Below are 25,975 nucleotides of genomic sequence, written 5' to 3' on the forward strand. Positions count from 1 at the left end.
ATCTCAAAAAAATACTAGCAAAACTTACAAAATTATCTACTATCTCAATAAAAGTTAGGAGGTCTAGTTTCTTTAGTGTGCATGTATGTATAGTTGGCCTCTCTAGGCCATGAAAACTACAAGCATAAGCCACCATCAAATTTGGGCATAAACTAATAATGTTCATCACAACTCCATCATCTATAATAGCTCCATATAACTTCAGCTTTGTAAGGTTGAGACACAAGTCTTTGTTGTGAAAGTTCAAGGAGAAATGAGCGTGTAAAAGTTTTTAAAGAAGGAAGTGCATGAGGTTATGAAATTGTTCTCCTAAACCACTGATAAGATTGTTGTACAAATTCTCACTCACTGTGAGCACCTTATTAATGGTATTATTAAGATGTACCTAAAGAAAAAGCTTAGAGAATGATGTAGCAACATATTGATGTCTCTCTAGCAAGATATAGATCACATCAGCGAAGGATCATAGAAAGTTACAGAAGCTTTTGCTCGTTCAAGCCTCGAAGCTACTGCCTCCCAGGAAATCAACTCATTGACGAAGGTGGCTATGTAATCCGGGCGACGATTCTGCCGAGGACCATACACAAGATAAGAATAGTGTACACTGGCATTCTATGGCTAACAGGCATCCAATCCATCTACCAACCTGGAAATCAAGATAGTAGGCGTGCTGCACATTGTGGAACAATTCTAGTTAGTTTTTAGAGAGACTAATCAAAGAATTTGCTAACTATTTATAGCGGCAGAAATTTCCTGTTATATTTACCTCCCAGACATCGATTGTCACCAGCGGCTGCACAAACAGTTGCACACAAGTTTGTCAAAGACCAAAGAAGTTGGAGCAGTTGTTACTTGCAATTATTCTCCTTAGACTAATCATGGGCTTCCATCACAATAATTCATAGCATTGTCCATTAGGCCCCATGCCCCTTCAATGAAGGTTCTAGTATTCTTTCAAAGAAGGATTTATTTATCCTTCAAAATATAGGTAGCAAAAACTTTGTAAGGCTATACCTAATTACTATAACAAGAGCAGTGCACCCTTCCAATCTCGTCACACAGAAATTGAGGTTTTGGTATAGCCCTTCAAGTTGGTTGTTGAAAACTTAGGCTAACCCTTCACAGTCTAGTATTGGTATGATGGCATGATAGTGAATCATTGTGGAAAATTTAAGGAATTTGGACTATAGAAAAAACAAGGGCACATAGCACTAAGGCTGGAGTGGCCATCCCAAATCTGTTGCACAAAACCCATGGTTCCATACACATTAGGCACGCCTTGATATTCTTGCCAGCATTGAGAGAGAGAGCTAGTGATTTGTCTTCCTAAGGTTGAGTTTCAGGAGTGTTCAATTGTCACCATGGCTATTGTTATCCTTTCAAGTTTCCAACTGTGGCGCAGATGCTGCATTCATTATCCCTCACGCGCTCAACACCAAAAGTCAATAAAGGCTCCTCCTCTTCTAGCCATCAATTTGATGGTGTGAAAGGTTCCTTTACCCCTTGCCTTGGTGGCTCACCTCATCAAAATTCAAATCTTTGGCATAGACACCCTTGCCACATGATTGTCCATCAGGAGGAACCTTGCCACCAATAAATTATTCACTTGGACTAGCTAAGGGAGTATTGAACTAATAATATTAAAGAATTAAATGTCATGTATATGACCCTGCATTTTGGCCTAGTTTAAGTCCACAAAATAGCCCCAAAAAAGAAATATTTACAAAAACATATTTTATTTGGTGGCAGGACATGCCCAAGAATCTCCTATAAAAGGATGTGTTGTTGGCATTCCTTTGTCTCTCTCCTCGATCATTCCCTCACTTTCAATGCTAGTTCTCCATGACCTCCCCTCATCATCTCTCCTTCTTTAGGTGATTGTTGCCTTTGTGATGGTGGCTACCATTTGCAATAGTCACCTTTGCTACCAACCACTGTTGTCACGAGAACATAAAAATTTATTGCTTTGCTTAGCATTTGATTAAAAGTTAAGCAAATGTACTCATGTAATTCACACATGTGGGATGCAAGTTAATTATTTCACAATGTGGGACCTAAGACCTCAAAATATTACTAGGTGTGCCAAAGGAAAAAGTTATATTAAGTAATGCCTGATATGTACTAGGTGGTACTCGGTGTCAGATTTGTACCTAGACCAATCTATTGGCCACTAATATTAGTGGTGACATTAAAGACTAGACATTAATTAATTAATTAATGCCAATCTAAGGGCTAATAGTTGCTTAGGGATCCTTGGGAGACAATTTGACTATTATAGCACTAGAATAATTATTAAATTGATTCTAAGTAATATTTTAAAAATTAGTTTAATAAGTTAGATAATGCTAAATAATGAGATTAGAAAGTTGTCATTTGGTAAAACTTGCCTATGCAGGTGGAAAATATGTTTTTGGGAGCTAGTGGAAGTCTATTTCAGCCATTTGCGAGAAAGGAGGCTGTTGGAGAGAAAGAAGATGTTGCTGCTGTGATTTGCAGTCATTTTAAGGACTATTCCTACAACAAGTGACAGTAGTTTGGATCCCTCCAAGTCCAGGTGATAGCAGCCCAAGATTCTTCTGATGCAGGTGACAACATATAGGAGGAGGGAGCAGCCTTTCTAGTGGTCTTAAGTTATAGATGACAACTTCCATGGCTTGTTGAGCAAGGCAATAACACTTTTTTAGCCTTTCTCACAATGAACCTATAGAATGTCTCTCTCTTCAGTATTGTCTCTCATAGTTTAGCCATCTCTCAAGTTATGTCAGCAAAATCCAATCATTTGAATCATCAGAGGTGGAGACATTGGAAAATCTATGCTATAAACCCTAATTTACAATAGACATTAGGGTTTGATAGCCATCTCGGGATGCTTGCTCAGAATTAAGGGCCTAATACTTGAATTTTGACATCTAAAATTGAGGAATTTCAAGGAGATTCAAGAGACCAACCAACCTATATCAGATTTGGGGCTGAATTTGTCTTTCAAGGAGCAAGGTGCAAGCCAATCTTCAAGAAAATAAGGAAAAAATTGGTTTGAAGGTGTGCTGGTCAGTTTTGACAACAAGAGGTACTTGGATTAGCAGAGGAGATCAAAGGATCTTGATTGTACTCCATACATTTGCAATAAAAGTTAAAGAAGTATCACAAGGGGTGCTAGTTCTTGGGCCAACAAGCTGTCCATTATCCAAGACTAAAGTGGTAATGTGTACATTTTCAGTTTATGTGAATTTTATGCTTGCTCTAATTGTTAATTAATCAAGTCATTACCACCCTCTCCAAAGAGAAGACTAGTTTCAGCTGCCTTGATGTGTCACCCTAACTGCTAGAGGCTACTGCTAGCCTACTTGGAAGAGGCACCACGAGCCCTATCAACCTATTGCATGCTATCCCAACAACCTCATCATTAGACATAGGACCTAGTGCTTGCATTTTCTACTATGCAAGTTGCATTATGAGTTGCTAAGATGGCTGCTAAGGGCATCAACATCTAATTGAGATTGGGCTATGTTTAAGCCTGCAAACCTTCATTTTGTTGTCCTAAAGACTTCACCAACATTTTGCAATGCAGAGGACTATGTTTCACTCCCTCCATTCCTGCCCACAACATCAACATTAGTGAATTGCTACCCCTGAGTTTTTTCCCTTAGTCTATTCCCACAAGAGATTGGAGCCATCTAACAACCTTTGCTCCTTGGGCTACCCATTGCATTTCATTCATTCTCTAAGTTTCTAAGTTTCTAAGTTTTTGTCATTTTTAGTTGTTGTCATACATCTTTGTGTTTTCTACTTACGAACCCTATCATTTTCTCATACCTTCTCAATTCACAACAACCACGATCATTCTCAATCAATCTTCACTTAATCTCACATGCGCACAAACTCCCTAGCCATGATTCCCGAGCCATTCAATACCCACAGTGCATTGTCCCACAATCACAGTCTCATGGAGGATGACTCACTAGGAGAAGATCTTGATAACTTTAAATTAGATCTTGTTGAGGAGAAGACAATAGTTGATATGATGATATTGATTCCTCATCTAAGGACTAAGAATTGCTTTGAATTTCCCAAACTCTGGAAATGAATTACAAAGTATGCCAAACTTTTCAAATAATTACAAAGTTGGCCAAATCATTCAATCCCACTTTTTGACCATTGAAATGACCATCTAGGGCCATTTTAAATAATCAAAATTTTAATCAACTATGCATCTAAGACTTCGGAATATTTCTGACAATGTTTTGACTCTCAATGACCAAAAGTGTGTGTTCTATCCATGGAACTCTTGAGCTCATGGAACCTAGTACTGGAACTTCTCATTGTTTCCTTCTCTCCACAAGTATCCTTGCGCTCGAGTACCTCTGCCACCAATGCCACCATATATAGTATCCACAAAACTAAATTATTAGCCATAGCACCCAATTATGGCCAATATGCAACTCTTGTGCTTGCATTCACCCAAGCAAATGTAAACTAGAGAAGTCCATCCATATGACATACTGAGTTTGCATGGTGACAATCACAATCATCTTTGCTTGCCACTAGGTTTAAGCATGTCCTTTCAAGATCACTTATCTACTTGGAAGAGATGAAAATTCCACATCTATGTCCTTGTAAAAATCATAATCCTTCTAAGAAAGCTAATTACCACCCAAGAAATCCATCCCAAGTGCAATCTTTGCCAAACAAGAGCCATGCTAATGCCTTCAATCTCATGATATCATCATTTGACCTCTTATTGGTGCCTTTGTGAAGATGTTTCTTGGATTGAAGCTCCAACTGTTGTTCTCGAATTGTGCAACTCTTGATTCTAACCTAAATAACAATGATGTCATAACCACAAATCTTGAACCTGTGGATCTTGAATTCATTGTTGCACTTCCCTAATCACTACCAAAATTCAAGACCCAACCATTATCAATGCCATGAATAGACCATCCATCGGACTTGTGTGATCACCTCTATTGAGGACACTTGCAACACCTATGATCCTTTTCCTTCCACTTGACACACCTTTTATCCTTCCATAACCAATGTAGTCACATCACAAACTAGTGAGCTCATTCTTTGTGTGCTTAATTATAGCCCACTCATTTCACCTATTGAATAAATCCTCAAAGGGTATCAAAGCACTGTGCTAACATTTTCCCTTTATCGTATACATCATCAGCTTCATTTGTTATTCCAATTTATTCATTCTTTTGCACTTGCTTATACCCCATTTTGTTTCACATATGGTATCAAATCCTCTTAGAACATGATACTCACATTTGAGAAACATTTGCAAACTTGGCGCTCTACCTCTCACCCAAAATCATAATCACAAGTGACAAGGGATGGAAATGGTGATGGGTATGGGTCATGATGGGGCATAAGCAAAAGCAAGGGATAGGATGGAAGACCATTATGACCTTTTAGAAAACGCAATATAAACTATAGTTTTTAAGAAAAGCAAAAAAATAGATAATCAAACTCTGTGTGTGTGTGTGTGCGCGCGCGCACGCACGCGTGTGCTAAACCCTCAAGGATGTAGGGATTGGGATGATGCCTAATCAAACACTTTAAAATAGACACATTAAAATAAATTATTATTGTTTCCTAACATATACATCTCAGGCACACCCTTCAACTATGGATTTTGGTTAAATCTAACTTACCATTCTTCAAACCATCAAAAATACAAAAATCATACAAAAATTGATAAAATTTAATAAGACTAATGCTACACCTAATAGTGTAACCTATGTCATTCTAAAGCACAAAGTTTATTGATCCAAAGCACATACAACCTAATGGTGAAAAATTAATTTAAAAAATGAAATAATGTAAATGAGGGACCTAAGACACAATGACCAACTCATAACTATACTACAGTCACATTTTCCATTAGAATAACCCCATCATCGAGGGGGTCACTCATGAATATATGTATGTATCCTGTGAGTTAAAAATAAGGGGTCTTAAAAACACAATTTTTATACATTTTTTACTTGTAGAAGGATGTCATATAAAAGGGTTGCTTATAGATTGAATAAAATATTATTGTGTTTTATTTTTAAAAAACACAAATAAGAATATTTATAAATAGGCCTTGAACACACGTGATATATATATATATATGTATGTGTGTGTGTGTGTGTGTGTGTGTGTGTGTGTGTGTGTGTGTGTGTGTGTGTGTGTGTGTGTGTGTGTGTGTGTGTGTGTGTGTGTGTGTGTGTGTGTGTGTGTGTGTGTGTGTGTGTGTGTGTGTGTAATCCCTCAAGATCTCGTGCCATTCTAAACCACATACATATCCAAAATGAAACCTCTCAATGAAAAAAGGAAAGAATGTAAAGGAGGATTAGATTACCATCCTCCATCACAATTCAATGTAAGTGTCAAAATCATGCATTAAAAAATAGGAGCTATAAGAACTATTTGAGAAAATTGGAAAACCACTATCTTATAGCAAAATAATGAGTGATAAGAACAACTTCAAAAAATAAAAAGGCCACAAACTTACAATGTTGCCCCAAACAAGGGGGTTCACAGCATCAGGGGACTTCTCAATGACGAGTTTAGCTAACTTCTTCTCCTTCATAGGATCCACAACCTTAGCTGCAAAGAGAACACATTAATTTTAAGCATTCCCAAAGATATGATATATGTTAAACAAACATGGAACTAGATATATTGATCAGATTTGACACCCACCTGAGAGCCAAGCCCAACCGGAGCCAAACTGTGTTGCAGCAGCTTGCTTAAACTCCTCCAAAAAATTTTCAAAAGATCCGAAGTCCCTTTCTATGAGGTGAAGGAGCTCTCCATTTGGCTTTTTACCACCATTAGGTGAAATAGATTGCCAAAAAAAGTTATGATTCCACACCTGCAAGGCATTACAACAAGGTTGTACCTCATCAAGAAAAGAAACAATTGTTATTAAGAATGGTAGGAATTCTCTTAAAAGTTTATGCTTGAGATGTTCAATTTCATAGACCATTGATAATTTGTGGGGAGAACATTGCACATGAGGAAAACATTAAAGAAAACATTGCATAAATGAAATTTTAACCTATGAAGGTGTCTCTATATAACAAAGCTACCCAAATATGGACCACATGTTACTTGTTGCTAGGGGATTGCTAGGTTATTCAATTTATTTATAGGATTTGAATCATTTTGACACATAGAGTCATCCTCACTCTTTGAACTTCACACTTTGCTATGACAAGAAGATTGATCTATCAAAGATTTGGTCATCCTAGATCGGCACAAACAGTGTATAGGCATTTTAGGGAAGATTCGTGCATTTTGTGATCAGGTTGAATAGCATGCAACACTTTATTTACACAATAGTTTGGGTAGGTCGAGCAAGGCAGGTAGATCGGCCAAATGCCATGTGGCAAACAACTTGTAGTTGCATCGTTTTTATTATTATTTATGTGCAATTGGCCATATTTACTATAGTCAACCAATTTTGTACTGGCCAACTTCATACTTATTATTATTATTTTTGAGTCTATTTATAGGTAGCCTAGCCCAAGGTCACGCACACTTAGATTTATTGTGCACTGGGTGAGAGATCTCTAGCAAATACATTGCACAACCTATTGTACAAAACTATTTCCTTTATTAAGCATTCATTCACTCTAGATTTTTTTGTTATTCTATCTCTTTCTCTTCTCTACATGTTTCTTTCTTTCTTTCAATTTAGTCATACCACATTTGGTGCACCCTAATCATGGTATCATAGCAGCATTGAAGGGCTCATTGATCGTGGGTAGACCTAAAGAGGAGATTTTAGCATGACACCAAGGCTACATTTTCAGTGTTTAAGGCCAACCTAGAGGACTTTGCATATCAACAAAAGGTCGAAACAAGCAGAGAAGCACAAGAAAGGAGTGTAATTGTTGATGTTTTGTAAGTTTTTACAATTTGTAAAGGAGAGAAGACTGATTTTCCAACTTTTGTAAGTTTTTATAGTTTGTGAAGGAGAGAAGATTGTTTTTCCAACTTTTGGTGCAAATTTTGATTTTTTCATCACCTTTAATGGTTGAAAAACAAAGAAGATTTAGGACAAGTGAAGAAGCCCTAGGAAGCTGTGTTTTTTAAGTTAGAGAGGGATGCCCTTGTTTTTATGTTGATTATTTAGGTGACAATGTCTTCCAAAATTGACATGGAGTTCCAATCTAATAATGGACTATTAAGGCCCCCATGTTAGTGGGTTCCACAAGATTAGAAACTCGATGGAGAGAACTACCACATTTGGTGGGTGATGATGCTTACCACCTTGGAGTTCTATGATTTGATAGAGCTCGTGACCAAGGCCATAGACCATCCTTCACCCTGTCATTTATTCAAGATTTTTAGATATGAGAAAGTTGAGTTAGCAAAGGTTTAGGAACATTGGGACAAGTTAAATGCCTGCATCTAATCATTCATCCTTCTCTCATGTACATTGCAATGATAGCCCTTATAGAACATTTGACCATTGCTCAAAGTGTATGGTTGGAATTGGATTAGGTGTACAATTGGATAACCATGGTGAAGTGGGTGTCATTAGAGGTATAGATGCTAACATTGACCCCAAATAAGTTATCTTTGATGCGAGAGCATGCCAATAAGCTTTTGCAATGGTAGATACAGATCCAAAATGCAAGAATGGGATCCCCTCCTAGGAGATGCCCCAATTTAGTGCATTCTACTTTGTCTTGATTGCTTCAAGGTGGTCAAAGACCCTTAAGTGGAAGGAGTTAGTTCCAATGGTCTTCGATCATAAGAAAACTCAAAGGTTAGAATGCTCCAAAGATAAAGGTAGTGACATGTCAATCTTCCCAAAAGAAGGGGAAGGACAAGAAGAAGAAGACATATGTGAAGACCAAGAAAGACAAAGCAAAGAAGTCTACTTGCCACATCTGTGACAAGACAAGCTATTGAAAGAAGGATTTCCCTAAGAAGGACACCAAGAAGTAGAAATCTTTGAAGGAATTAGAAGCAAAGGCTACACCTTCATTATTAGCCTTCCAACATTTGGAGGTGATTGAGGCTTAAACCTTTATGGCTTTTACTTTGAAAAGTGTACCAACAAGCAAGGGACATTAGCAATCGTGTCACCTAGCAGTAGGAAGTCTAAAATTAGTAAGGTCCAGCATTGTGAGGTGTCCCCAAACCAACGCATCCCATCGAAAGAGGTATAGATTGTTGAGAAACACAAATCTGGAGCTATGCTAGCTATGGTGGACGGAGGTTATAAACATAAAGCATAATTGAGCTAAAGAATTATAACTCAAGTGAATTCGGTTCCAAGATAGATTTATAACTTGGACTCATAAACACAATCTTGAGTGACACAGAATTATAGTACTATTCCATTGAAATGAGTGTCAAGTACATGCTTATATAGCTTTATGGATACTACCACTTTTCTTCTCTGTGCTTATGGGATTTTGGACATATCTTCCTAGAGCTTCTAGAGCATACATCTTTGTCATACCTCTCATACAAAGCCACTTATGGGCAAGCATCATTTTCTATTCTCAACACCCCCCCTAAAATGATTGGTCTCTACCCTTTCTAGCTTTTTGCCCCCCTGCATGAAAACATGGACCATGAGACTAGCTATTTGGCAGCCTAGTCAAGTTAAGGTTTGAAACTTTACATCTTGGTAGGGTTTTACATCCACTATGGGAAGTAGATCCACTCAAGGAATTCGAGATCCTCTATGGGAAATTTTTGCAAAACATTTTGTTAGTTTGTAGCAGCAAAAAATGTTTTTTTCATTCTTTTTGTTTTGTTGCTCCTTTGGCAACCTTTGATCTTCTTTGTTTTCTTGGACTTCTTTATCTACATGCTCCTTGGATTTTGTTGTGCTCCTTATCCCTTTTGTTGATGTGTGGTATGTGCTTTTTACTCTAGTCTTCTTGACACATTCTTTCTGCTTCATGCTTTTACAAATGGATACACTGATGGGTACATGGGCTTGGTTTGACAAGCAAGCTTGCTACAGTTGCTCCTTCATAGCATGGGCCCATCCTAAGGCTGGGACTCCACCACCTTGGTTCTATACTGCCACTATTTCAAAAGGGAGCCAGGCCCTCCATGTGCTTTCAGAGGCGGCCTCCTTAGACTAATAAGCCATGCCTCCTCCAAATCTGGCTGCACTCCTCAAGGTCTCAACTGCCCTCCTACTCTCAGGCCTTCCAATTGTATTGTTGGAGTTCTATCTTCAATATCCTCATCTAGTGAAAAACTCCCACTCTTCCTCATCTATTTCACCCCGCACCTCTAGCCTATTGGTGATGAAGATTTCCTTCTTTGACACTTTTCCTTCTTTCTCCTCCCTCCATTAGCTTGTCCATCCTCCCACTCAGTGTCACCCCCTGTTATAGTCTCCCAAGCCCTTAGTATAGACTGCCTTCCAACAACAACCTGTAGCAAGGCATCTCCTGCTCAGCCTTAACAAACTTAGACCTCTCTTCTCTGCAAGTGTCAAGCAACTCATCTTCTTCAAGCTGCCATGAGTGCTCCAAAGATTCTCTAGAATGTTGCTCAAGTGGCCATTGCACTTGGTTTAGGTGACACTTTGCTGAATGCATCACTCTACACTATTGATGGAGGAGAGCAAGTGGTGATATTTGATAGATTTCGAGGTGTGATTGAGAAGATGTGGGGGAAGGCACTCACATTCTCATTCCATGGTTGCAGAGGCTGTTCATATTTGATATCAGAACACATGCTCACTTGGTCTCCTCAGTCATTGGAACCGAGAACTTGCAAATGGTGAACCTTACCCTCCGTGTTCTGTATAGGCTTGATATTGACAAAATTTTGGATATATTTAAGCACCTTGGTGTAGAGTACAATGAGAAGGTGCTTCGTTCAATTGGAAATGAGGTGTTGAAATCTGTTGTCGCACAGTTCAATGCTGATTAGCTTCTTAGAGAATGGCCATATGTGTCTGCACTTGTGAGAGAGGGCCTTCTCCGGAGAGCCAATGAGTTTGACATTCTTCTGGATGATGTTGCAATCACACACCTTTCTTATGGTGTTGAGTCCTCAAAGGCTATGGAACAGAAGCAAGTTGCACAGCAGGAGGCAAAGAGGGATTTCATTTTCTTCATGGAAGGCATGGCAGCTTCAGGGAGCTTGATGGAGCCGCGATCAGGCACTTGTGAGGAGGGTGATGGAGGATATGACAGAGGGCCTTAAGGTCTGTTCAACTCCTACTATCCATTCATAATACAACATGGCTAAAGAAGGATTCTACTCTAATGAAGCAAGTCGTAGCTCACCATGGTGAACCTTGCCCTCCATGTGTTTTCAGAGGCGGCCTCCTCAAATTGATAATCCACGTCTCCTCAAAATCTGGCCACACTCCTCAAGGTCTCAACTGCCCTCCTCTTGCTCTCAGCCCTTCTAGGTGTATTGCTGGAGTCCTATCTTCAATATCCTCATCCAGTGAAAGACTCCCACTCTTCCTATCTATTTCACCCTGCGCCTCCAACCTGTTGGTGATGAAGACTTCTTGATTTGATACCATGTTGATAAACATGAATCTAGAGCTATGCTAGCTATGGTGGATGGAGCTTATAAACATAAAACATGATTGATATAAAGAATTATAACTCAAGTGAATTAGGTTCCAAGATAGATTAACTTGGACTCATAAACACAATCTTGAGTGACACAAAATGAGAGTAGTATTCCATTGAAATGAGTGTCAAGTCCATGCTTATATAGCTTTATAGATAGTGCCACTTTTCTTCTCTATGCTTATGGGATTTTGGACATCTCTTCCTAGAGCTTCTAGAGAATACATCTTTGTCATATCTCTCATAGAAAGTCACTTGTGGGCAAGCATCATTTGCTATTCTCAACATAGATAGCAATAGGGACAAGGGTAGGTGGCCACCACCCAATAAATGACAAAGGGATGAAGAATTGCAGCTAGTAGGCTCTTTTTTAATGGAGGATTGGGGGTGCATTTGTCTTCCTCTAAAAAATAAGCCATTTATTTTTAAATAAGTCAATATTTTATAGTTTTGGGGGTAATTTAAAAAAAAACTTAATAATGAACTTAATGAAACCCTAATTTTAGTGACTAAATACCCCCTCTTAGGCCTAAAAAGACTGCACCCAAGATGGGATGAGAGTCTCAATCTCTACTCTCTTTTCAGTACCTAAAAGGTGCCACCCTCCCAAAGTAGATAGGGCATCAATCTAAGCCTCAAGGGGCCATGTCAAATGCCAATGAACCTACCAAAATTATGGAAGAAATGGATATCTTCTTTCAAATATCCCCATTTAAAGATAAGGGCTTAATGATTTTTTGTTCTTTTCTTTTAATGGGATTTAATGGTAGTAGGATAAAAAATAAATATATCTCCACAAACCAAAGCCATGAAACATAGGAGTAAATGTATAAAGGGTAATGATGAAGTAATGGGTGACGAATGTGTTGCATGTTGCAATAATACTTTGCCATATGATGAGACTACTACATGAGATGGCACAAGTATGGTGGATCCAAGATCAATTGATGACCACTCTTTAACAATGTAAAAGAGAGGGTATGCACAAATGGAAGGAATTTCATCCTTGGATGAATATGTCAGGGGTTAAAAGCACCTAGGCCTAGCCACCCACATTTACTTTGTGCACTATACTCGCACACCTATGCACCAAAGGTGGTGGGTTACCCATCACTATCACTTTATTATTTATTTTTTTAGTGGCAATAGAATAAGGGAAGGTAGATCACACATTGTGATTATTAGAGTTCCCATATATCATCTTTCTCTCTCTTTCTTGAACCTCCATAGCTCTTGCTTTTTCTTATGCTTCTACTTTTGCTCCACCTTTCAATTGGTATCAAAGCGGGCATTCAAGGACCTTCATCAACATTGCACTTAGCCCAAGAAGAGAGTTTGACTTATAACTTTCATGGTAGTCCCAATCCATTTGAGGTATGCATTGGCTTCCCTACCTTTGATACTTGTTCGAGGTTGGTTGAGAAGCTTCCCAAGGCTTAACTGAGCCTTATTGAATGCTATTGAGCTAGAGAAGTAGCCATTCTATCAATTTTGAGTGGATACAGAGCATGTTGTAGAAGTCATGGACAACTATGGTAGCTTGAGAGCACTTTCCTATTTTGGCCACATAACTTTTATATACAATGTTGAATTGAGGTGTTCTATAGGTAAAAATGAAGAGGGTGACAAAAAATATAGATCTAAGCACTCAAAAAGTTGATTTTTTCGGTTTTGAGCTTCTCTATTTTAAATAGAATAGAACAATCCTAGTTTGGACAACAAAACTTTGATGGCAAGAAGGAGAAAATTTGGCTATTTATATTGAAAGATTTTACCAAAGACTTTTGTAATTATGGATACTTGATGAGGGTTTCATGTATATACTTCAATGAAAATATGAGGATGGCCTTCAATCAAGGATTTAAGTAAAGCTCAACACCCTTCCCCCCAAAAAAATTCAAAGTGACAAAGACTACCTATCCCTAACAAAGCCCACAAGATCTAATCCTTCCTTTGTCTAGTTGGTTTCTATAGAAATTTTATGAGAAGCTTTTCCCTCATAGCTTACATGTTACCATGTTTTTGCATAAGAAAACTATCTTTAAATGGAAACCTAGCTAGCAAAAATCCTTCGATACACTACAATATCTCTCAAATCATGCACTAATCCAAAAATTGTATAGCCTTTCCTAACCTTTCTTTTTAGTGGTCATTGATGCTAATGGGTTAGGTATAGGTGCTATTCCAATGCAAATTGATCATCTAATAGCTTATGAAAGTAGAAAATTAAAACTATTTGAATAAAAGTATATCAACTATGACCAAAGAACATTTAGCCATAGTTCATGCATTAGATATTTGGAAACATTATCTTATGGGTTTTGAAGTCCTCATCAAACTGATGACTAAGATAAACATTTAGTAAATTAGTCACACAGTTTTTATTGTCACATCAAATGGGCATATTTTATTTAAAATTTCAAGCCCATGATTCAATATGATACTAACATAGTCATCGATGCACTTGAGTTGAGACCCATTAAGAATGCTTCATTGCATCATATTTGCTTAGCTTTGATAACATTAAACATGTTTATTTGAATCATATCTCAATTGTTGAACTTAAAAACTTTTATTCTATCATATCCACTTATGCATTAGATCATGATTTCTCTATCATATGGAATAGATTTCAAAACAAAAATAATAGTGCTTTTAACAAATACATATATGTAAATGTATTTTTAGTGTCAAAAGGAATTATGTCTCATTGTACCTTTTAGAAGCATAGTAATGAATGAAATGCGTACTCTTGCATGTATCTAATGTAGATGCATTCGGTCAAGTATAGTTGCTTACATATTTTTATTGGCCTAATATAAAGCATGACATTGCTAAGTTTATTTTTTAGTTTTTTTTTTTTGAAAAGTCAAGCATGATCATGATAAGTTTTAAGGCCTATTAAAGCCACTACCCATATCGAGGGGACCCATAATAATAAATATCAATGTACTTTATAATTGGTTTCTCAAAAAGTTCACTATACATAAACCCTTATTATCACATGCATTCAAGGTCTAATTGAAAAATCCTTATATGTAACATTATCATGAATAAAATGCATCTTTCTCTATTGATCCTTGGAATATCTCCATTAAATGATACCCCTTCATCTATAAAAAAAGATCTAAGAAAGAGATTTTAAAAATCCATTATTTCAAGTCCACATGATGGAATTACATATTATGAATAACGACTCCACCTCCCAAAAGAAAATTTCACCTATGACACCCACTAGTAATGATATAATTTGGGCTATAGTAGATAGATGCAATAAATAAGACTACTATGTTCCTTGAAAAAAGACATTCACTACACCTCAAGCTATTAAGTTTTTTATTAGGACCATTTTTCCCATTATGGAGTCATTCTTTGCAACTATGAGAGTAGGCTTTACAACCATTTCTAGATAGCAGTATTTGTAATTTAGGCTCTAAGATGGATTTCACCTACGCTTTTCACCCTGAAAGCAATTATAAGAATAAGGAAAAAAACAACACTATCCTTGATCTTCTTAGATTATACGACGTACATTGACCAATTAATTTAGATTAACATGTATCTATCTTATAGTTTTCCTATAATAGCACCCCACATTTAGCTCTGCTAAAAGGGCACCTTTGGAGATAGTCTATGGGAAGAAATTACCCATTCTTATGACCACTATACCCATGAATGTACTAGCAAATGGTACTTTGCTAATGACCATATCAAAATTCTAGAAGAGGTTAATGATAAGATTAAAAAATTCTAATGAAGATATGTAACTCGGACCAATAAGAAATACAAGGCTATGTCATTCAAGGAAAATGAATTAGCTTGGCTTCGTATTAAAAAGAGGAGAATAAAATCCATTCAAATGCATCCTAAAACCAAATTAGTCCTCGGGATTTTATAGGCCACTTCCTATAAAATATATAAGATCGATGATAATGCAATCACTTCATTTGAAACTTATAATTCGTTCCATATTAGTTTACTAAAATCTTTTAGGGGAACATTACTTGTTACACCTATTGTAGAATATCCTCCATTTCCCAAGGAAAATATAGAAATCTTAGTATTGAAAGTTATCCTTGACTGTGACTAGATCATTATCTGAACAAGTACTCAATATCATATATATTTGGTTACATATAGAGTCCTTTCTTTAAAGAATTCTAGTGGATTGAGAAGTAATAGGTTGCTCTAACATATGATTACCTCATATTTAGGCAATGTTATGATAAGCCATTTAGTGTTTATTGCTATGAAAATAAGATTTTCTAGATTTTTATTTGTCTACTTGCCACATAATAGTGACTTGTTGTAGATGGTGAATAGATGACATAGAATTATGTATTTTGTGTTTTTGATGAGTAGATTATTAGATAGAGCTATGCAAATACAATTATCTTTAAGTGGAGTGCATTTGGGTGTGCATGAGTATTACTGTTGTGGGTGCTACTATTGCATGGATTTATTTGTACCATTATGTGCAAAATTATTTAATATTGATATAATCTTTGTATTATGACCCAATGACAAGACAAATATATTTATAAAGTTAGTTTTTTAAAGATAGGTTTTAGAAAATAAGATAAAATAAACCAATTATCCTTGTAAGAAAAGTAAAAGTCCAAAAGGATACTCTTTGCATTAAGTGCTAAAGTATAACGAAGGGGAACAACTTACAGACTTATAAAAGAGTTTAAAGAGTTAACACATGCCTTTGTAGATCCTTGTAGGATAATATTGGGCATCCAATATCCACTCTTTTTCAAATGCCTTGACCACTCTAGGGTATCCCTTTACAATTCTAAGGGCACATAACCATTTCCTTTGTAGTGTTGGTAGCTTCTAGGATAGTCACCATGCACTTATTGACCGATGCCCTTGCTACTTTGGGGTTGGACCTCTTTGGAAAAAGAGGGAAAGGTTTCTTTAGTAGTAGCTCTTGGTTCTTATTCTCAATGTGAGAGGGGGTGTCAAGGTAAAAAGGTGCATTACAGGTTTCATTAGCTCATTAAACAATCCCAAAACTCAATACACTTACATGTATCCCTCCACCATCCAATTATCCTAGTACTCTAGTTGCTACTATGGGTATTTCTTGCTATTGGCCTAATCATCTATATTGAGTATCATCATTTGCACTTGGTTTCAATATGTTATCACCATCAAATCAACCCCTACCAAACACTATCCAATTGCTACTTTGATTAACATTATGTGAAGAATAGCTAAATTTTCTCTTAAGTCAATTGGCTTGTTTACTATTTATTGCATGGATGAGATTTTCTCAATTGTCTTTTGTTTTAGTAGGCCACCTTGGTGTTGTATAGAACTTTGAGGTTTTCTATACTACTATGTTTTATGTCCAACATCATTGTTTGTCATCTATATACTATGCATGATTGAGTTGATCTTTTGTAGCCTCAAAGACATGTTGCATTTTGGTTTCCATACTGCTATGAATAACCTTCTACATTAGTCTACTATATTGACACACACACACACACACACACACACACACACACACACACACTCTCTCTCTCTCTCTCTCTCTTTGTGTCTCCCCCCTTGGTTGCCCATTATGTATTAAGGGGATCAATTTTTATATTATAACATGTTTTTGTGAAATTGAATAATTGATGAGTTTGACTTCTCTACTTGCAATTATCCTCCAAGCGTATGCAAAGAAATGGAGGGTTGTTTATATTTTTTACTAATCAATGGTATGCCATGATTGGCCAATGAAATTTATCCTTATGCTACTATCTTTCTTCAAACAAAATCTATTGCTTTAGCCTTACTACAAGACAACTCTCTCTATTTGATTCCAATGTCAATGCTAAATAAAGTGACTATTTAAGAAAATATTTATATGCAAATTAAATAAGATGTGAAAAGTAAAGTTTCCCTTTGTAATCAATGTACTTCCTATCTTTGTGGTGAATGTAGTTTAAGGATTGCATAGTTTTGCAAGTTGGGGATTCTCTATATGTGCGCATAAATATTAGGTAACTATGTTTTGCAAGTTGGGGACTCTTTGAGTGTGCATGTGTGGAAAGCTCCGATGTTTGAATTTTGGCTCCTTGAATCTCTTATCAAAGAGATAGTTGTTAGTAATGCAAAGGAGCCAAGGTTGAGAATAGCATGCAAGTTGGCATGAGAACTATCGCTCATAGAAGGCAAATGAGATGGAATTTTCCTCTAACATCTATTACTTCATTAAATGTATGTTTTCTTGCTTAAGCATTTGTGGCTATAGTTAGAGTTAGATTTAAGTTAGATTCCTCATTTTGATAACCAATTTTATGTATTGGTTTGAATGTTTTAGATTTATGATGAGCTTAGGGACTCTCTTGTGCTTAAAGTGTAAGAGAAGATAAAGGATTGCAATCTCAATTGGCACATAAGCAACAACATGAGTTGCACAAGAGCCATATTGTTGAGCTTAGGATTTCAACCTTGGTGAAGATTAAAACAAAAAGATGCTACAAGAGTCCCATTGAGGTTCAATGTTGCCAAAGAGCCTTAAGGCCCATATGGCCCATCATTCTTAAGATTCACATGTCACTAATGGTGCAACAACAAATAATTTCATGTTGTTGAAGACTTGGTTGTCTCACATACATTGAATCTACTATTTTAGACTTTTACATTGTAATTATTCTTTATTTTTCTAAAACTTCTCATTAAATTATACTATATTATATAATGGAATTTGGATCAAACATTGGTTTAGTTTCTTAAAAAATCCTCCTCAATAGCAATAGCTAAAGTTGTTTCTTTGTTGGGTGTGTAATTGATCAATGTAGCTTCAAAGATGCAAATCAATGTCTTAATAGCTTAGCTTCAGAGATGCAAATCAATATCCACACTTCATAGGGGCCCTCACACTCATGCTTTGTGTGGGTCTAGTGTGGAGCACTAATGACCTTTGAAACAAAAAAGAGCTCCCATGGACCTATTAGAGGGGCTTTGCATGTGGCAAAGTTTAGAGTTTACCATGAATCTACAAGTAGTCCATAACATTCTGTATTGAATAGTCATGCATTAGAGGCAATTGTGTAGTTATTTTGCTATGTCAAGGCATGAAAGCAAAAGAAGCAAAAGCATTAAATGCAAAGAGCATACTTTGGCATTAATATGCAAAAGCTCTCTTACTCATCTTAGCATATATGATGGACACTAGTGTGTTACTATCTTTGTGCATGTTGTGTTTTGCTTTGGTTCTTTGCCTACTACAAACTTTACCAACTTAAGTGAAGTAAATCAGTCCTCTATTTTATTTCCTCTAAAGTATAGGCTGGTACCAATAATCCGAAAGCTTTGATGTCATATTACATTTCCATAATCAAAGGGGAAAAGGAAACCTTTGTTATGTGGAATTCTTTAAATTGTCATGTCTAAAAGGTTTAGTTTTATAAAGTTATGAACTTTGCAATGGTCAAAGGAAGGTCTCAAACCTCTTTGATTCTAAAAGCTGTGTGCTACATGACCTTGAGAAAAAGAAGGTGTCTACCGTCTTAAATGGATTTTTTAGAAAGGTGTTTCAACAAAAAAAACTATCAATCTAGAATGAGTGACAATGGTGTCCATCAATCATAGTCATCCATGCTACATCTTAAGCACAAATTTGCCAAGTAATCACTAAACTTGACATAAGAGGGGATATATGGGGATCGCATTACTACTAGAAGAAAAACTTCCAAGCAAGAATCACTTTGGCGAGGTTTCACTATTGAGTAGTTTAGGTCAATCATTGTGGCTTAGGGCACATTTGATTTTGAAGATAGATTGATGTGTGGGCAAGGATGAGGCAAGGATCACTTTGGTGAGTTTGACTATTGGAGTAGTTTAGATCCATCATTTCTACTATAAGAGTAGCTTACATCCCTAATTTCTTGCAGAGGTATCTATACATCTTGCTTAGATCCCTAATTTCTTGAAGAGATATCTCTACATCTTTGAATAAAGTTACATGTGCCAACCCATCCAATAATAGCATTAGCATCTCATCTAAGGCTTTGAATCTAAGGCTTTGAAATGAGAGCTCTCATGATTATAATATTTTGATCATCCCTTGATCACAATAGAGAGAAGGGGAAGGGGAAGGGGGGTGGGGGGGGGGACTGCATGCCCACATTTTAAAGGGGTCTTGATACTTGTACTTTGTGTGGGTCGAGTGTGAAGCACTAATGACCTATGAAAGAAGGAGAGAGCTCCCATGGAACTATTAGAGGGGTTTTGTATGTGACACAGTCGAGAATTTGGCATGATCGAAGGCTTTGATGTGCAACTAACCTGGCCTGCGTTATTGAAGTAAGGCGTGGGATTTCCGTGATTGTAGCCTATCGTCACAATCTCGTCAAGCGGCTTCCCGTCTAGCTCCGTGCCATGGATTTGCCTGTTAAGGTTGTCGACGTAGGCGCGATGGTGCTTACCCCAGTGGAATTCCAACGTCTTCCTGCTCATGTGAGGCTCAAGGGCATCCTGCACAGAATAAGAGAGAGAAACCCATCTCGATAATGGTTATGATATGATATGCTATGCATACATTTTGTTCTCTCAGAAGATACGGCAGAGAGAAGACGCCAAAGTATCCACCTACCAGTTCAAATGGAGGTGGCCTCAATTCGATAGCCATGGCGCTCCACTGCTCGCTCGCTCGCTCGCTCTCTCTCTCTCTCTCTCTCTCGTGTATCACGACTGAGAATTCAGCAAGTATTGTATGGTGTACTGCATGATGTTGTAGTACTACCACTTCCCATTGTGTACTACTCCTACTACTCCTACTACTTTTTGTGTTGTACTACTCCTCCTACTATTGTTTTCATGTACTACCCTACAAATCCAAGAGATGACCTAACTCGTCAACTTTGGCATGCCTTTCAAGAAGAGCCAAGGTAGGCTTTTGTGGTGGAGGTTCTAGCACGAAAAATGGTCAAGAGAATTAGGAGAATAGGTCATGCTACATTTGCAATGATCCGGGTCACCTAAAGATAGATGGCCAAATTGAAGGAATTGCATGATAACCTAAGCTGCTTTAGGTTTGAATGCCCTAGCTATGCAAAGGCTACCGATTTGGAAAGTCATCAGATGTTCAAGGATGAGGAAAATATAACTACCACACATGGTAGAAGATGTGCAATTGGACCATAGAACTATAGACCAACTAGACTTTTGAATAATAAGAAGAGCACAAATTTAGATTACTAGCTTGCTAAGCCTATAAAGCATCTTAGGCATCAAATCCCTACCATTCATGTGGTGGATAACTACTCTAGAAATAAAGCCACTTATTTCATTGAATCGCTTGTATAAAAGGGCATCCCCACTTCTTGCCTAAATGAGGACATCTTGATGTGTTAAAGGTTAAAGGGATGTGATATCCCTTCCCCCCAAAATTTGTGAACATCCTAAAAAGAACACAATAGACTAATCCACTCCCTCCACCCATTTGATTCATCCCCCCTCCCCACAACCAAATCTCCTCCCTCCCTCCTTGACTCGGTCTCTTTGCCCACCCCTCCAAAATAGGTGCCTCCACTCATCACACACACACACACACACACACGCACACAGATAGAGAGAGAGGGAAAGAGAGAAAATAGAAAATAAATGTAAGATGGTGAGAGCCATAGAGAGAGAAAATTAATGTAAGATGGTGAGAAAATAGAAAATTAATGTATTGCTTTTATCTTGCTTTTTATAACTAGTTTATGATTGTCTCCTGGCAATTGTAATTAGAATATGCTAGTGATTATATGGTAAGTAGATCCATGGGACTAAAACAATTGGAGAAGACCCAAGGTTCAATGGTAAACTTAAAGAAAATGAGCTAAGTGCTTGGTATCCAAGGCCAAGAGCCAAGTGGTGCAAAATGTTGTGTACATTATTGCTTTGTCCCCTTGGGTAAAGGAGCTTAGAGGGGATTTCAAAAAGTAGATCCCTTGACGATGATGAGTGGAATTGATTAGTTGGATGATAATTGAGTCATCTACATATATAGTAATGACCACAATACTCGCATCACTCTCACATATATGAAGTGAATACTCAGACTATCCTACGTGGAATCCAATGCTAACAAGGTATTCGACAATTCTGTTATGCCATAACGTGGGTACATAAGACCTTACAAAGACTACACACATAATCAAGATAATTGTCATCCACATAACCACGTGGTTGCTCAACATACACTTCTTCTTGTAACTCCCCATACAAGAAAGAAACTTCAACATCCATCTGATGTTACATGATCCAACCCTTTGATGTAGCTAGTATTCCATATAGATGAGGAATCTAACTTAAATCTAACTCTAACTATAGCAAAAATAAAATTTGATTTGTATTCCATATAGATGAATAGGCTGCCCATCAATGGCAAGCTTTATGTATAATTATAAGAAATCCATAGTAATTTTTCCTAAATTCATCAACTAATCACAACCAAGTACAATATCAATGAGTCCCATTTTCAAAGCAATTAGGTTCACCTATACTTCATAATTTTCAACTAACTGTATGGGAATCTGTAGGCACATTTGAGTGCCGATTTTCTCAACTCCATTAGCTACTTGTACTATTATGAGTTGTTGTAAATGTGAGAAAGCAGTGTAACCTATCCACAACTAACTTATTCATAGAAATGTGTGTACTCCCACTGTCTATCAGAATAAACACATCATTTCCATAAATGGTACCCTTCATATGAAGTGTATTAGGGCTCTTTGAACCTATCCAAGTATCCATGGAAATAGAACAAAGGGTAGTGGGCAGGAGGTAAATTTGTCCCACTAAGATCAAAAGAATATACCCACAAGGGTTAAATGGAAAGCCATCCACAATCTCATAAGATTGATCGGGATCAGGATCCTCATCATGCTCTTCAAATTGAGCTTGCACACTCATTGTTGGTTCATCAACAACCTCATTATCACCATCCTCAAGTACTATCATGTTATAATTCATAGCCTTGGTATTCTTGACACACTAATGCATGATCGAATGTATACTTTTCACCACATTTGAAGCATAGTCCCTTTTCTTTCCTTTCCTTGAAAATATCCATAGTTATAAACTTGGAATTATTTGCTGAATTATTTCGGAATCTATTATCACCTCCACTTTATGGACGATTTGTTGACTTTGAAGGACTTGCTATTTTGAGATACTGAAGGTAAGGTATGTAGGGACTTTCGGATGGCTAAATGAAGTATTGGAACCTTCATAATTGCCACCAAAGTTGCCCCATTTAGCAATAGCCCTTTGTTGTCCAAAAAAGCCTACATAGGAATGTCCTTCCTATACTTATGAGCATACCTCTCAACTAACTCAATAGTACAGAATCATGTGGCAAGTTTCTAGGCCATAATATCAGGTGACAAATTAGGCTCTAGACCATATATATACTTATGCAACTTTGCATCATTGCTCATACTCTTTACATACATAATAAGATTAAAAAATTGATTTGTATACTCTCTAACTAATAGGCTTCTTTGGTCCAACTGATACCATCTTCTTGCCAACTTTTCTTTCTCAATGGGAGATACAAACACCTAAGCCATCTTAGGTTTAAATTTCTCCTAACTATCAGTCTACTAGTTTTCCCTCCTTATATATCTCCACCATGTGTGAGTAAAGCCCTCAAGGTGAAGAATAGCAAAGTTAATATCATCTGACTTAGGGAAAGTATCAAAGTAGGACTCTAACTTAGAAGTCCACTCCTCCAAATCAGCTTAGTGATGACGAATGACCACTATATTTGGTTAACGCAATCTCATCATAGAGTTTCCTCTTGACAAAGCCTTGTTGTTGATTAGTTACTTGGGGCTACATGTCCATGTAACTACCATTGGGGGTTGAAAGATTATTAGAGGCACTTCTATGGTAGTTGGTTCGAAATATGCTTAGAGAAATAGTTGGCTAGTTTCTAGTGGTTTGAGGGGGATTTGACCCATGAATGCTCAAAATAGGCTCATCAACTCTAAAAGAAGTCTCCCCAATCTCATAAGTGCTATGTGATATCCCTTTCTTTCCAATAATACCTAATTTAGGATTATTGTTTGATGGCTAAAATGACTATTTATCTGTAGTCTCTTTGTTTGCCAGTTGTGTTACCACAAGCATAGAAATCTGAGTACTAAGTTTGTCCAAAGAATACCCGGTAGAAGAATCAAACTTCTCCAAAGAATCCTTAGTAGATTGAGCCATATATTCCATGATTTCCTTGGTCTGTGTGTTTGATTGAACCAACTGTTCAACCGCCTAATCCAATTTAGAAACTAATTCCATGCGTCTGATGGAATGACTAGTCTCATGGTTACAAAGAGTGGCATTAAGAGTACTATAAATGTCATATTCTTGTGAATCTTCATCATCTTGGTGTGCCTTAAATATTGCTTCACATGCTTCTCTAATTTATTACTGAACATCATCATAAAGCTTGTTCTTTCCCTTGTTCCCAACCATTTCGACTCATTGATATCATGAAGTCTTAGTAGACTCCTTGTTACAAAAATGGCTATAACTTTTGATACTAATATCGGAATTAAGAACTTTGAAATGGAAATCAAAGCCCACAAATAGCTCTACATGATGAGCTATAATAATCAACTTTAAAATCAAAATAGAATATTTTGGAAATATTTTTTTACTATTGTCTAGAATAATCCTACGTTCCTATAATACCATATTATCCAATATGTGATGGTGATGTAGCACTCATAGCAGAAACTATGGAGGAGTCCCCTTGTCATATGGAAGCCAAATGATAAAGTTCTTGTCTTTATCTATAACTATGACATGCCTTGCATGGATAAATGCTAGTTGCATATAATCAAATATGTCAATAAGAAACCCTTTTGTAGCCATTTGCAAGGTATCTATGGCTACAGTAGTCCACTTGTAGGGCAATGGGCCATCAACCACTCGTACCCAAAACCTTTCAAGTCCTTTCGGCTATATATCTTGCAATAATTCTTGAACAACCCTTTGCAAGGATCTTTTTTGGATGAGAAGCTCATACTCAAGTTGGATTCTTCTTATCTTCTAAATAGCAACAGCTCCTAGTCTCCATCTCCTCTTGTCTTATGTTGGTCCTTGTGCTTGAGGGGGAGCACATGTTGCTGTAATAGAGGACACTCCACCTTGTGCTCCAAGTGGGCCTTAGTGTCCGAGATGAAATAATGAGCAACTTGCTTGGTGCATGCCATGCAAGCTCAAGGAGGGTGGGATATAGGAAAGATAGAGATTAGGGATGTGAGAATGGAGAAAGCAATGAAAGCAAGATGTGAGAATGAGAAGAAGAATGAACTTTTAACCCTTTTAAACCTAAAACTTGGGTTAATGCAACTTCATATGCATTGCCTATCATGTGATCGTGAATGCATAACCTTTTATCAAAATACGACAAAATTTCACACACGCACCTATAAGGTGGCTAAGATTTTTTTAAAATGGTTTCAAAAAATAACTAGTAGGTCCCTTCCAAATTCTGACATCTAAATTGGCTCTATCTAATATTTCCATGCAATTAAAAGCTGGTTGGTTAGTTCAAAAGTTAGTTAGTCAATTAATAAGTTATTAAGATTACTAACTAAAGACTAACTAAAGTAAAAACTAACTAACATTAATAACTAACGATTTTTATTTAATTAAAAATATATTTCTAAAAAATTGAGAGTAATAATCTGATATTTTTCTCGGATTGAAAAGGACTGTAGTCACCCTTCATGGAAGTTACAATGTGAACGAGAGCTATGAGCCATATTAATCACTATGTTAATGTGTATAGTATGGATGGTCCAAAAATATTAGATTTTTGGGCAAAACTAGCATATTTTAGATATTACTTGCTGTAAATATCCTAAAAAGATATGAAAATTTCTAGAACTGGATATCATATTAAAAAAACAAGTGATGTTTTAGCTAGTTATGGAGATTTTATCAAAAAGAAAAAATAAAAAAAAGAGAGAGATTGGCAAAATCACACGTGTCGCGATCGCAGTTTATAGGTAGTGAACAATACTTTGAACAAGGAGAAAAAGTAAGAGTGATCTAAAATATTTTTAATCTAGTGTCTTGGAGTTTTACTCCCCTTTTGGAGCCAATGGAACCATTAGATTTATGATTTGAGTATCAGATCACTAATTTTTCCAAGGTCCCCTCCACAAAGAGCTCTTCTTCTTAGTCACAACCCTTCTTCTCTTGTTTAGCTATAGATATGAGGTATAAGAGGCACAAGGAAGCACTAGGAGACCTCAAGAGGTTGAGAGAGAGAGAGAGAGAGAGAGAGAGAGAGAGAGAGAGAGAGAGAGAGAGAGAGAGAGAGAGAGAGAGAGAGAGAGAGAGAGAGAGAGAGAGAGAGAGAGAGAGAGAGGAGTTATCCCGAGAGGCTGCAAGGGTGA

General features: G+C 37.0%; 1 protein-coding gene and 1 pseudogene across 1 annotated transcript; one reads left to right on the plus strand and one right to left on the minus strand.

Annotated features, from left to right (window-relative positions):
- Positions 1–179: 179 nt before the first annotated feature.
- Positions 180–20,325, minus strand: LOC148034750 (superoxide dismutase [Fe], chloroplastic-like). The gene is made up of 7 exons (XM_087679718.1): positions 20,170–20,325; positions 19,863–20,051; positions 6,694–6,865; positions 6,503–6,597; positions 767–793; positions 647–670; positions 180–567 (listed from the first exon to the last, which is right to left on the minus strand). Exons 1-7 carry the CDS (start codon positions 20,203–20,205, stop codon positions 448–450), a joined length of 663 nt encoding a protein of 220 aa, XP_087535844.1. The 5' UTR covers positions 20,206–20,325; the 3' UTR covers positions 180–447.
- On the plus strand, positions 10,496–11,187 carry LOC148034751 (prohibitin-3, mitochondrial pseudogene; annotated as a pseudogene).
- Positions 20,326–25,975: the final 5,650 nt, after the last annotated feature.

The sequence above is a fragment of the Lygodium microphyllum genome, chromosome 6, assembly GCF_053477565.2.
Source record: "Lygodium microphyllum isolate KBCC chromosome 6, Lygodium_microphyllum_v1.1.10, whole genome shotgun sequence".
In the NCBI taxonomy this organism is placed as follows: domain Eukaryota; kingdom Viridiplantae; phylum Streptophyta; class Polypodiopsida; order Schizaeales; family Lygodiaceae; genus Lygodium; species Lygodium microphyllum.

Coding starts and splice junctions, on each gene's coding strand:
- LOC148034750 (XM_087679718.1), bottom strand. CDS start 20,205: ATGGCTATCGAATTGAGGCCACCTCCATTTGAACTG. Junction 794..6,502: donor CCCTTGTTTGGGGCAACATT/GTAAGTTTGTGG, acceptor CTGTTTGTGCAG/CCGCTGGTGACAATCGATGT. Junction 568..646: donor CCTACTATCTTGATTTCCAG/GTTGGTAGATGG, acceptor GGTCCTCGGCAG/AATCGTCGCCCGGATTACAT.